General features: G+C 38.8%; 2 protein-coding genes across 4 annotated transcripts in view; one reads left to right on the top strand and one right to left on the bottom strand.

The window, feature by feature from the left end:
* The window catches only part of RNF111 (ring finger protein 111), a 121,183-nt gene extending 119,781 nt beyond the window's left edge, over positions 1–1,402 (bottom strand). Inside the window, exon 1 of the mRNA XM_034994429.1 lies at positions 980–1,402. The gene's annotated coding sequence lies outside the window, so the exon portion shown is untranslated. The remainder of the gene's footprint in view (positions 1–979) is intronic.
* A 414-nt stretch (positions 1,403–1,816) lies between these two features.
* The window catches only part of SLTM (SAFB like transcription modulator), a 42,831-nt gene continuing 31,065 nt past the window's right edge, over positions 1,817–13,582 (top strand). For 2 of the 3 annotated variants that reach the window (XM_034994473.1, XM_034994472.1), the window contains exons 1-2: positions 1,818–2,076; positions 3,042–3,129. In XM_034994473.1, the coding sequence (XP_034850364.1) occupies positions 1,915–2,076; positions 3,042–3,129 (250 nt within the window). In that variant the 5' untranslated portion in view covers positions 1,818–1,914. Of the gene's footprint in view, positions 2,077–3,041; positions 3,130–13,582 lie in introns of all 3 variants that reach the window. The other variant, XM_034994474.1, reaches the window with a different exon arrangement.

The following is a 13,582-nucleotide window of genomic DNA, read 5'->3' as shown; positions in this document are numbered from 1 at the left end:
TTTCAATCCCTTTAGTGATCTTTATTTCAGAACTGCTCTACTACTTTTACTTTTATGATACTGCCTTTTTTTTGTAGAATCTAGAGCTTTTGTTTTGTTGAATGCCCTACAATTGTCTGATTGTTTTCTCATGATGAGATTTGGGTTAAACATTCTTGGCATTTTGGCAGGTGATGTGTCCTTCTCAAATGCATCAGATCAGAAGGCATAGATCTCCTTTTTAAAGATAACGCCATTATTAAATTTTTTCTTAAGACAAAGAAAAACTCATTCACTTTAACTATCACATTAGTTTTTGGCTAGTACAACTGCTCTTTACAAGTATTCACCCGTATTCACAAAGGTGGGCCAGTGGGCACTCGTGGACACAAGGCAGGTGGCGTAGTGGGAGAGACACTGGAATGAGATCTTAGGTTCAGTGTCAATTTGGCCAATAATTAGTGTGGGTCCCTGGATAAATTTCTAAAAATCTTCACTGAGAGAGAGAGAGAGGACTGCGCCATATTTCCAAAGATCCTTTGAATTCTAAAATTCTATTGACTGTGAATGAAGTTATAGTAGAGACAGAGCTGGACTTGGAATCAGGAGACCTGGATTTGAGCACCGGTTCTGCCACATACCAGCTATGTGAACATGCACAAGCCATTTAATCTCTCTAAGCCTCGCATAGATTTACCCCACAGAGTTCAGAAGGATTAAGAGGGTTATTGCATGTCAAAGCACATTATAAACTGTAAAGAACTACCAGAATGTCAAGTATTATTTCATTATGTCCAGTTTTTCTTCTTTTGATCTAATTAGTCAATCAGAAAAAACGACATAAAGGGAGACAGACCTCAATTTAAATTTTAAAACCAGAAAATGACAGTATAATTAATTGTGCGTCATAATCAGTGTATGGAATTTACAGAATCGTTTTATTCCACAAATGCTTATGCTTCGTAAATAATGCTGACTGAAGTTACGAATAGGTACTCACTTGTACAGGCCGGTCCTTCCTAAGAAGATGGTGATTGTTCTTGGGATCCCAAATTTTGCGGGGGCAAAACAGTGAACACAGTGTATGAAAATGGAAACAAGTATTTAGAAACTTCCTCATTCCGCGATCAATTTCGTGTTGCGCCCCCAGGTCCACCGGAGGGGTTGGCAAACTGAGGCCAATGCAGAGGGGAAGTTGTCCTGGTTTTCCAGCGAGCGGGGACAGCCCTGGGATAAACTAAGCCTCTTTGGGCTGAAGGCGTGTTTTCCCCTGAGCCAGCTAGTGGGACCTGTCACCCAGGCCAGCCCTTTATATTCTTAGAACTCTTAGAGCCCTTTATATTCTTTATTTTCTAAAACTGCCCTACGGTTTCTTTCTGGCCTTCTGATTGGAACTCGGGAAACCTAGTTCGCTAGCGCACACTGGCCACATTTTTTTCGATTATTCAGCAGGACTGATAAAATATCTCCCTGGAAGAGGTTCAAGGCGCGCACACGCCCCTCGGTTTGTGTTGAGTAACGCACGAACTATCTATGCCGTGAAGGGCCTGACACTGTTGTTGCTCAAGACTCCACGCACTGCCAGGAAATGGCTAACGAAGCAGCGGGAGAACGGCGGCGCAGAGGACGTTGGTGCGGTTGGACGTGCCTGACCTCCCAGCCCACGCAAGGGGTCGCGCCGCCCAGGTGGCCGCGGCCGGCTCCGCGGAGCGCGCCGGGCGCCGTCCCCCGCGCCAGTGCGCACGCGCGCCCGTCATCCGGGTGCTGGCTGCGGCTGCAGGTTGCGCTGGGGTGGCGGACAGGGGGCGGGGCCAGCGGCTCATTGTGCGCAGCGCTGCGCGGCGCCGGCGGCCGCCGAGGCCTGGGTCGAAGTTGGCGCTGCTGCCGCCGCCCTGCAGCCCACTCGCTGCCTCGGCAGCGCGCTGCTCTTCTAAAATGGCTGCCGCTACCGGTGCTGTGGCACCCTCGGCCGCCTCGGGTCAGGCGGAAGGTAAAAAGATCACTGATCTGCGGGTCATCGATCTCAAGTCCGAGCTGAAGCGGCGGAACTTAGACATCACCGGAGTGAAGACTGTGCTCGTTTCCCGACTCAAGCAGGTGAGGCCCGGCGAGGTCCGGGAAGGGGAGCTTAGGCCGCGCCTCGGAGCCCCCACTTCCGCCGCAGCCCCCGGCCGCCCGCAGCCGCCGGGGCCCGTGGGGCTGCGCGGTGGGGAGGCCCCGGGCGGCGCCCGCGCGCGCGAGGAGGGTGAGGACCCTCCCGCGGCGCCTCCGCCCCCGCGAGCCTAGCTGGGCCTGCGAGGGGCCCGCGAGCCGCCCGGGACTGGCCGTCGCAGCCGAGCGCGCCCCTGCCTCCCCCGGGACGTCCCCGCCAGGCTGCGAGGGCTGCCCACGGCCGGCGCGGCCTCCCAAGGGCGATCGTGGAGACCCGGGAGGCGCTCGGTCCCCAGTCTTCAGCGGTGGTGAGCGCGTGCATTTCTTGGCCTCGGAGGGACTGGTTACTTTGGTGACTTCTGCGAAGTTACCGTTTAATTGTGCCCAACCGTTTCCTCCCCATCTTGGGGGGGAATTGGTAGTGGGAGTTGAGGGGTGGGTAAGAGAGAGGGTTTGTTTTCCGCTGGGTTTTCAGTTTTTGCATTAGAGCAGTAATCTGCTTTTTCATCCCTGATTATCTTTCTGATTTGAGTGAGCGTTGGAATTGTAGTAGAGGAGAAATAAGTTTGCATTCTAGAAATCAGGAAAACTCTTTTTAGTTATTTACTTTCATAGCTAGCAACTTTTCTGCAGTTGAGAATATTTACTTTTGTTCAGTATGATAATATGTGATATTTAATTATCTCGACTCGGTAGAATTTAAAACTCCATGTGATTTTCATACCTAATGATATTTCCCCGTGAAAGTTTCTCTCACTCGTGTAGTTTAATTGCTCTTTTTGAAGTCGGTTTATGAAATGACTGGCAATTCTAATGTCTTGAGGCTTGAGGTTTGCTAATTTTTTTTTTCGTTTTTATAAAATAAGTTTAGATAGATTTGTGTAGCATATTAACTTCTCTTTCTAATGTAGGCTATTGAAGAGGAAGGAGGCGATCCAGATAATATTGAATTAACTGTTTCAACTGATACTCCAAACAAGAAACCAACCAAAGGCAAAGGTTGTTACGAGTTATGAACATATTTTAAAATATATTTTGGTTATATAACTTGCCTCTGCTCTTGTGCCACTTGCCCTGTTTATATAGTGCTACTCTTTGCTATTTCCCTCTGGCACTCTGCCTTCTTGGGTCAAGGAAGAAAAGTTACTGTTGCCAGGCTCTGGGTAACTTGTAACCCTTAAGATTTGGCTGAAGCTGACCTGAAAGAGACCAGTTCTTTATTGCTTCCCCAAAAAATCACAAAGTCCAGTTTCATAATGTTTCTTCCTTCATAGAGCGAAGACCTGAAGAATAAAATACAGTTTAATACATGTCTACCTTGCCCCACAATTGGCAGAGTATTGATGGAATTCCTTCCGAATCTTTCACCTTGGCTCCTGCTGTTTTTTCTAGTATATTAAAATTTTATAACCTTTATGTTTAGTATTTTGTTTTACTTGGTGAACTTAATTTCCATTTATGCTATTATACATTCTAATTTTCAGTGAAATTCAAAAAGACCTCACCAATCATACTAACAAGGTAGGGAAAATCCATGATTAATTTAGCTTTAAAAAAATTATAGGGATATGTTAAAGATTTTAATTTTATAATTTTTAAACTAGGCCAGAATATATTTCTAGGATATGGTGATTTAATGAATAGGGGAAAGTGGTTTTAAATTAACATTTTGACAATATAAATGGGACTTAGATATTTTTTTAAATGTTCTGGTAATTGAAGTCTTGACTTGAATAATTATAAATTTCTCCCACCCTCTCATAAGTACAGTGGCAGAGGGTGGACATGATGTGGGTATCTGGATCCTGGTACCTATTTACAAGTTCCATGTAGAGTGTGTCAGTATGCAAATACTGCTCTGTCTGCCGTGGACCAGATTGATTGTAACTAGGTAAAATGATCGAATGGATTAACCTTGAAAAGATGGGAATATTAACATTTGATCTTAAGCAATCTGTAGGTATTAGGACCAGGCAGATCTCGATGCCATTTCACTATTTGAGTCTTCAGAGGTTTGCAAGAGTCCCCCTTTTGTGCTAGAGGAAATTGAACAGGGCTAAGGAGTATTTCCTGGGTGGGATGGGAATGACAGAGGTGGACCTGGAGTTTAGAGGAATAACAAAGTTATCTTGAAGATCTGTGTCTTACTTAATGTAACTCTGACTCAGTGTATCACTTTGAGAGATACATTTCCCTGGGTTGAGAGAAGCTTGTGCTGAGAAGCCTATGCTGACAAACCAGAGGTTATTTCAAAATGAAGCATAGAAATTCTGGAAATAAATATATCAGGAATTAACCATTTCTTGTAGTGATTTTGATTCATGTCATTTATTTAGCACATTGAGATAGTTTAACAGATGCTGTGTATTAATCATAGTACCAGATTTTTCAAGCTGATTATCAATTTTAGCATTGAAAGTAAACCTCATCTGATATCGTCACTCTCACCTATTTTTAATTTCTCTCTTTTTCAGTTATTAGGAACTTCATTTGTCTTACCCTTAGAAATAATTTCAGCAGGGGGCGCCTGGGTGGCTCAGTTGGTTAAGCGACTGCCTTCGGCTCAGGTCATGATCCTGGAGTCCCAGGATCGAGTCCCACATCAGGCTCCCTGCTCAGCAGGAAGTCTGCTTCTCCCTCTGACCCTCCTCCCTCTCATGCTCTCTGTCTCTCATTCTCTCTCTCGCAAATAAATAAAAAAAAAATTAAAAAAAAAAAGAATTTCAGCAACATGAAATTTTAAGAAGTTTCTTTTCTTTATCTATATACAATGTGTGTGTGTATATATATAATCAGTTAATTTTTTTCTTTTACATGGATTATTAGGATACTTGAACTTTAATTTTTCCATAACACTGATATTAAGGTGTCTTGTGGTCTTTAGAAGTTGTAACATTTAATCATTCGTTGGTAGCAGACTACTACTGAGTACTTCATGAGACTCATTCTAGGACATGCACGATAAATAGCTCTTGTCTCCTTAAATTCCATTTATCATTGTTCTGAAAATTCTATGAATTACAAAGAACATGCTGTAAATCCCAAACTGAGAACCTGGTTTGAATTAACATGCAATTAAAGATGCTTATATATAAGATTATTTTAAATTAAGTTTTAAAATAATGTTAAAAATAAAAATTATAAAAATAGTAAAAATCAAATTTGAATATGGAAATTTAAAAATAAATTTTAAAATCAAGCATTCAAGAAATTAAATATTATTTTAATGTGATGTCAGTTTTTTAGTCTAATTGCTGAATTACTACATTCCAAATCTTATTTTACTCAACAGTATCGACCTTGAAAATAACTTCATCTTGGTCATACCACCTTTCCTTCAGTGGTCTGTTTCCTTTTTTTGTAAAATTGGAATTTTTACTAGATCATCTGTAGGACTCTTAGTTCTGAAATTTAATGATTATATATGGTTGGGAGTCAGAAGAAAAATGCTTTCTGTTCAACTAAAATAGATGTATAAGGAAGGAACTGTAAAACTCATAGGTGCTCAGTCAGTATAAATATTTTTTAGGACAGATTATTAGAAAAGGAAAACAAAGAAAGGGATTACTTAGAGGTGGTCATGCTGACATCAGCAAGATACGGCATATAATAGCTTGTCAGGAAAATAATTCTTATGGTAATCTTAAGGTATCAAGTAAAAGTTAAGTGATGTTAAGAAAGCAAGAGAGAAGCTTAATGGGTCTGGATAAATTACTTAGGTGAAATATTAACCTTATTCTCTTATAAATGCTGGGTCACTATTTCTTTAAAAAATTTATGTTACAGTATTTGTGTTTAGAATAGAGGAAAAGGGATCTGTATTCTTAACTATATTTTAGAATATTTTTTAAAACAAGTTTGTGCTTATAATGTTGATAGTGTTCTAGTTCTAATATTGTTTATAAAATCTGTTTGCATGCGGTTAATATGATGAAACAGTTTGTAGCTTATATTGGTTGTCTATTCTGAGTCTTTTTACAACTTTCTTTGCTATGAACTTTTTTTTTTTTGCTATGAACTTTTTAATAAGTAGCATAGAAGAAAGCTTTATACCGGGAAGATTTACTGTCGTATTATTTGGGTGTGTGTTAAGAAAGCAGTTAAACAGGTAGAGCTAACTCCTCATTAACTTGTTTTAGAGATTATAGATTTAAGGTTTCTTTTGCTTTACCTGATGATGGCATATCATATTCTTTTGATTTTCAACCTTTAGAGTCACCTGTAAACTTCAGCAAAAGTTATTTTATGTGGTTAATCAGTATAGTATTCGGAATTACATATGACGCAGTACTTATTGATGTTGAAATGTGTGCAATACATGCAAGCTTAGTAAGGTTCAAACCACTACATGAAATCTGATTTTTTTCCTCCTGTAGGAACAAGTATAATTTGGGGTTATAGGTTTATCCAAACATCTAATGCCTAATTTTATGTGGAAAATACCTCTGACAATGTAATTAATTGTATGCTTACTGTATAAAGCTTCCTAAAATTTGTGTCTGATAAGGATATAGTAAACCACATAAAATGCATTTAACATAATACATTATTTTAATGGACTTTAATTCTTGCCTTTTTTTTTAACTTGGGTGTTAAGGAAACTAATCAGATTGTGGCATTGAGAAGAGCTTTGGGGACAGAATTGTCATAAATATTTTTGGATACCCACTAGGCTAGAAAGTTTGTGAGAGTAAGGACATAGTCTTTTGTTTACATTAGTCTCTGTAATGCTTAGCATGGTGTTAGGCACATATTAGGTACTCAGAAAATATTTGTTGAATGAATCCTAAGGGCCATATAATGGCTTTCTTAACTGCTTTTAAAAATACATCTTTTGGTGCTTATTTTAATTGCTTATTTCTTTGTTGGAAGCTCGTATATCAGAGATTAATAGTCTGTTATCTTCTAGAGTACATTTCTCAATGGCACTCGTGGCTCCTCCTTAGGCACTGATGTGTAAAGCATCCTTACTCTTAGAACACAGAACACGTGAAGCATTGCAACATCCTTTTATTCTTTACCACTTTGTTGCTGGGTTGGAAATCCTCATAACTTTTGCTGGAATATTACCCAGCCTCATTTTCACATTACCAAATCAGACCTTTCACCTCTGCCATTAAAACCTGAAGCTTGTTTTCTGCAATTTATCTGGTGGAGTATATTTATCATCAAAGCACTCATGTACTTTTTTCAGCTGTTTTATTGTGTCAAATGTGATGTGTGTCAGGGTAGGGAAAATTTTCTAGTACTTTAAGACAGTGCGCTTCTCCCAAGTTAGTCCTCTTCTAGGCTTTCTGAATTAGGAGCAGAGGGCTTCAGACTATCACCTCTTTCACAAACTCATGTAAAATAAGGTATGAATTGTCCAGGAATTAGGGGAAAAAGAAATATTAGTTGGTGGCATCAGAAATGACTTTAATGAAGAGGTTGAAAAATGGTTTAGGGTATAAGGGTGGAATTTACTGGTTAATCAACTATGCTATAGTTCTCACATATATGTCATATAAAAGGGCCTCAAGGTTCTGCGGTTCTAGGAGTTAACTACTCACATCCTGAACTCCACAGCCTGAGTTGGTCTTACGTAGCAGATCTGGTACCTTGGAATAGTAGTTTGCATGATGGCTTTACAATGTTGTTTCCAGATTATAAAAGGGAAATACATTCATTAAAAAATTTCATAATCCAGAAAGGCACTTTAGGTGAAAATTGCCCGTAATTCCATCACCTGAATCTATCACATGTGTTATTTGTTGATCTAAGTTGTATATGTACATGTGCATGTACTCATAGGAGATTTATGTTTATGGATTTTTTTTTTTCCCCTTTTCAGCAACTAAAACAGGTTCACATCATACGTGGTGTTTTGTTAAAGGCAGATAGAATTGAAATTTTCTCTAGTCTGGAGAAGCTGAAAACAATAATCTTCCTTGTACCTTCTTTTCATTCTACCCTCTTAGTTATTTATGCTCAGTCATCCTAGTGGTTCTCTATGGTAGAGTCACTTGAGTTCTTAAAAATACAGGTACCAGGCTCCTGCCTCCCCAGAGGTTTGGTTTTGGCTGCTCTGTTGGGGGCACAGACTTCATTATTTTCTAACAGTTCCCCAGGTGATTCTCACGCAGGTAGAGTTAAGAACCACTGACAGCTCTAGACTAGAGCCTGAAGCTTGGCATCATTTTCATTCATTTCTTTCTGCTTGTCAGTTTGCAAATTGTTTCGTATACTTTACATTTTCCAAAAAACTTTCACATTGCTTTATTTGATTCTGACAATGAGGCTTAGGGTCAGCTAGTAGTATTTTCTTTCTGTTGATGGAATAGAAGAATAACCCATTAAAAACTGAGTTACAGTTTTGCTGCCTTTCAAATTAAAATCTTGTGTGTACACGCGTGCATGTATTTTGTGTGTGTGTGTGTGTGTGTGTCTTTGTTGAGTTTGGTTATCTTTAGACAACAAAGTTAACAGATTTTTTGAAATATACTTTTGGGGGTGCCTGGGTGGCTCAGTCATTAAGTGTCTGCCTTCGGCTCAGGTCGTGATCCCTGGGTCCTGGGATAGAGCCCCACATCGGGCTCCATGCTCAGCGGGAAGCCTGCTTCTCCCTCTCCCACTCCCCCTGCTTGTGTTCCCTCTCTCGCTGTGTCTCTCTCTGTCAAATAAATAAATAAAATCTTTAAAAAATAAAAAATACATACTTTGTATTTTCTAGATTTATTACAATGAGTGTGAATTATCTGCAGTAGATTTTTAAAAATATAATAAAACAATCTATTGGATGATTGCAATGTTTAAGACAACATACAAGGTCATTTAGAAAGATTTCAGTAGTAAAACATCAGTTTAATAGAAGAGATGCTAAAACCACATGCAGTTGTATGCAGACAACACAAAGCATAGTCTGATTATTTTAAGATACTGCATGCAGTTGGGGAGAGGTTGTTGCTGGAAACATTCATGTTCAGTTGGCTTATATTCTGAATCTTCACCCCCCGCCCCCCTTCTCAAACAGCAATTTTTTTGTTGTTGTTACTATTATTCTTTAAATTTTATTTTATTATGTTAATCACCATACATTACATCATTAGTTTTTGATGTAGTGTTCCATGATTCATTATTTGCATATAACACCCAGTGCTCCATTCAGTACATGCCCTCTTTAATACCCATCACCAGGCTAACCCATCCCCCCATCCACGTCCCCTCCAGAACCCTCAGTTTGTTTCTCAGAGTCCATAGTCTCTCATGGTTCGTCTCCTCCTCCGATTTCCCCCTCTTCATTTTCCCCTTCCTACTGTCTTTTTTTTTTTTAACATATAATGTATTATTTGTCAAACAGCAATTTTATGACTAAACATTTTGTATAGTTGATAGCTTTGTAAATGTTTATGGGGAAGAGTTAATCAAGTCACAAAGTTTTTGGGCAAAATTACTTTAAATCTACTTTTTGAGTGGAGTTTTTTGTTTTGTTTTTGTTTTGGACATATTTCTGAACTTGAAAAGGAAAATTGCAAATCCTTAGAAGGACCTTTTGCCTTTGGAGGAGAAAACCAGTTTATGACCTAGAATCCTTTATTCATAATTCTGAAATACAAAAGTTCTGAAAATTGAAAGTTTTTTCTTAAGTTTGTTGGCAAAAGTGAGGCTATTTATGGTCTTGATTTATTTATAGTCTTGATTTATCTCATTTGGCGTGAATATGCATGTTTCATTGCACAGATATTTCTGTGATTGATTGAGAGACCCTGTTCCAGAAGCCACTGGGAAATGTAGATTAATAAATGGTGTATATACCGTCATACTCTTCTAAAATCTGAAAATTCTGAATTATCTTTAATTCTAAAAATTAAATACTTGTGGACCTGTACACATTTATGTTGCATAAATAAGGAAGTGTTTCTAGCATCATCTTCCTTTGGTGTATACATTTTTGCTTTGCCATTTTACTTTAGACCCTAAAATCACGCAGAGTATTGCAGTATTTTTATGTGGAGTTATGTAATTTCAAAAATAGCCATGTGTTACTACTGTGATAGTTTAAAATGTGATAAGTTAATTTTGCTTCCATTTGTATTTTGTTATTCAGACTATCTTTACTGCTCAGTTTATTTTCTAGTTTTGTTTCTCAAAGCATTAAAGTTAGGCTTCAGGGGTGACTGGCTGGTTCAGTCGGTGGAACATGCGACTCTTGATCTCAGTGTTGTGAGTTCGAGCCCCATGTCGAGTGTAGATGTTGCTTAAAAATTAAAAAAAAAAAAGTTAGGCTTCGGTTACATTAAACTTTTAAGTTAGCACCCTCATCCTGGTCTTACCACTTTTCTTTGCACCAACTCACATTCCTGTGGCACGTGCCTGAGTCTTTGAAGGACTGAAGATTAGTTGATTGATTTGCTGTAGGAGTTTTGATAGCCCAGGCTTAAATGGGAGCTGGAAATAGAAATGGTTACTGACTGTACAAAAAAGAGCCAAAGGTGGTTGGTGTTGCTTGTTGGAGTTTAAGGGGGATTTGGTTTTTCTTTTAAGTTATTTCTCATCTGTGACATAAGTTGGGAATCCATGGAGGTACTTTAGCATCATTGAAGTTGGGAGTTTACAGACTTAGAACTGAGAGGATGTGGCTGCACAAGGTGCTAGTTTGGCTGGCATGTCACCTCTTCTTGTCCCATTGAGGGCTGAATAGAAATCCAGACCTTGTTATATCCAACCTAGGGACTTACTCCATTATCAGTCAGGAAATCTGTCTGCTCATTTTATAACATTGTACTAGGTTCTGGGCTAGATGATGATCATCAGAATTTTTTAAAACATGAGTTATATTTTATATGGGGGAAGGATGATACTTTTTTCATAAAAGAAGAAATTACAACATAGGTTCTAATTCAACAGGTATAAATTTAAGCCCAAATTTACAGATTATGAAAGCAGTCAAAAGCTAGAGTGTAAAATTTCAGGGGTTTTTTGTTTGTGTTTTGGAATGATCAAAGACATCTTTATAAAGTTTGTTCATGACTTCATTCTAAATATGCAGAATAAAATATGGTGTCAGCTCATTCCTGAGACACCAACCAGAATTTTCTTATACTCTCTCAAAATTTAAAGATCAGTTTCTGAAGAGGGTAAAATTTCAGTTTTCTTAAACACTATGTACCTAACAAATTATTACTACAGTTTCATCACTGTATGTTTGAAAATCTTGTCCTCATGGTTTTTATGTTTACAAGCTGATACATTAAATGTCCAGTGCTTTCGTGTGATACGGCTGTTTATAAGAGTAAGGCATAGCACAGTTGCACCTTTTTGTGCACTTCTGCCTCTTGTGGTCTGTTTGTCATGGGGCAGGTCACATAATCTTGGAGGCTTACCTTTAAACATTTTATAGATGTGACTTTTGGAGCCTCTGTTTACATTGAAAGAGATAGCATTAACAACTGGCACGTTGTAGCCACTCACAGATCTAATGGCTTTGTGGATTTTGAGAGGTGGGAATAGGCCTGGGTTTAAATTGAAACACTGCTGGGATGCCTGGGTGGCTCAGTCAGTCAAGCATCTGCCTTCAGCTCAGGTCATGATCCCAGGGTCCTGGGATGGAGTCCTGGAGTCGGGCTCCCTGCTCAGCGGGAAGCCTGCTTCTCCCTCTCCCTCTGCCTGCTACTACCTCGGCTTGTGTGCTTGCGCTCTCTCTCTGACAAACACATAAAATCTTTAAAAAATAAAAATAAAAATAAATTGAAGCACTGCCTTTACTAGCTTGTAATCTGATTAGCTTTTGAGCAGCAGTTTCCTTTTTTATAGACTGGGGATAATAGTTTCAGAGTAGTTAGGACGATAAACTAAATAAATACATTACTGTATATAAAACGTTTATCCTAGTGCCTGGACCATGGAAGCCACTTAAGCAGTGATTGTGACTGCCAGTGTTGTTTTTGTTGCCGTGGTGCAATTTGGTTTTCCTTTAGGTAAACTAAAGCAAGTGAAATTCACCACGGAGTCTGCAAAGTATATGTAGTTTGTCATTATGCTGAAGGCTGCCATTTCAAAGATAATATCTTTAAACTGAGTTAATGAACCACGCCTTACTAGGATAATGTCTTTTAAGTAGGTCATACTAGGATGTAGTGGAAAGAACTTAGGACTGGAAATGAAAAGCCTTGGCTTCCAGTTCTGACAGTGCCATTTAGTAGCTTTGGGCAAGCTACTTAACGTCTCAGGCTCATTTTCTCTTTCCTAAGATTGTGATTACCTGCCCCAAGTACCATAGGGTGCTTGGGAAAATCAACTGAACTTTTTTTTTAAATGCTTTGTAAATTGTAAGGCAGTTTATAACTGTAAGGAGTAAATACTGTTTGCAAATGAGTTCCCCCCAAAGCTCTACTCTGTAGATTACTTGGTGGTGTGTTTTGGGGTCTTATATTTTTAAAAAGCTTATTTCTCCCAAAAAGAAGCATCTTTAAGGTTTTATACCATGGAACTTCCTCTAAATGTGATGGAAGAATTTATTTATTTATTTATTTTGTGATGGAAGAATTTAGTGAGCTCTTTTTCATCTGATACTGTTTTCAGGGAAGAAACATCTTCACTTTTTTTTTTTTAAATATAGTAATAAATGCTTTCTGACCAGCAGACTTTGCTAGTTGTCCCTGTAGTAACTTCTAATTTCTATTTTCCCTAAAATACACACACCAACATTCCATATGGGAAACAAATACCACACAGGCTCCACACTTTCTCTTTTGATTCATATAAGCCCTTAAGAGACAGGGACAAGCCCTCTTTTACCTCAGTGGGTTAAAAAAAAAATCTCCACTCTTGATTTTGTTTTTCACATACCTGGAAGGATCAGAATCTTGTTGCCTTTTTATTACTCCTTCAAGGAAAGGGTTTCCAATTGGGAGTACATGGAAGATAGAGGCTGTTGAGGAGACTAGGGAAAGGAAGGTACACTGACTTTTTTTTTTTTTTTTTTTTTTTACAGCCACCTTAAACCTAAACTCTCTACCGTGAGAGTCACAGAAGCTTGAGATAGGTACATGGCAGTTCCTGTTTTAGACAAAGGGAAAAGTTGATGATTAGTTGGCCTCAGGAAAGAAATCCATTCACATTTCAAAATGAATTAAAAAAAATATATATTAAAGTTTTAGCAGCTGTGTTTCCAGCATTTCTGATGCATGGTTTATTCAGTAGGTTTTTGTGAAGTGGCCTGAAAACATAAACTTTTAGCATTGGCTCTGTGGAAAATACATACTTCTTTAACTGTGGAAAGCATTTTTAAAGTCCCAACCACTGATTTGTAAAGTTTGAAGATGCGAGTTGGGTGGGGGAGGCCTGTAGTCTATCTGGAGGCTATTAACAGTTTTCAGTCTGAAGTAATTTCTCCTTGCCTTAAATCAGTTAAATCAGTCATTTTGTTAAGTGCCCAGCACCATTTATATTTAGGCCTTTGGAGAAATACCAAAAT

The sequence above is a fragment of the Mirounga leonina genome, unplaced genomic scaffold, assembly GCF_011800145.1.
Source record: "Mirounga leonina isolate KUSES-001 unplaced genomic scaffold, KU_Mleo_1.0 Mir_91, whole genome shotgun sequence".
NCBI classification, from domain to species: Eukaryota; Metazoa; Chordata; class Mammalia; order Carnivora; family Phocidae; genus Mirounga; species Mirounga leonina.
The sequence above is the reverse complement of the archived record's forward strand: the minus strand, read 5'-3'. Positions and strand labels throughout refer to the sequence as shown.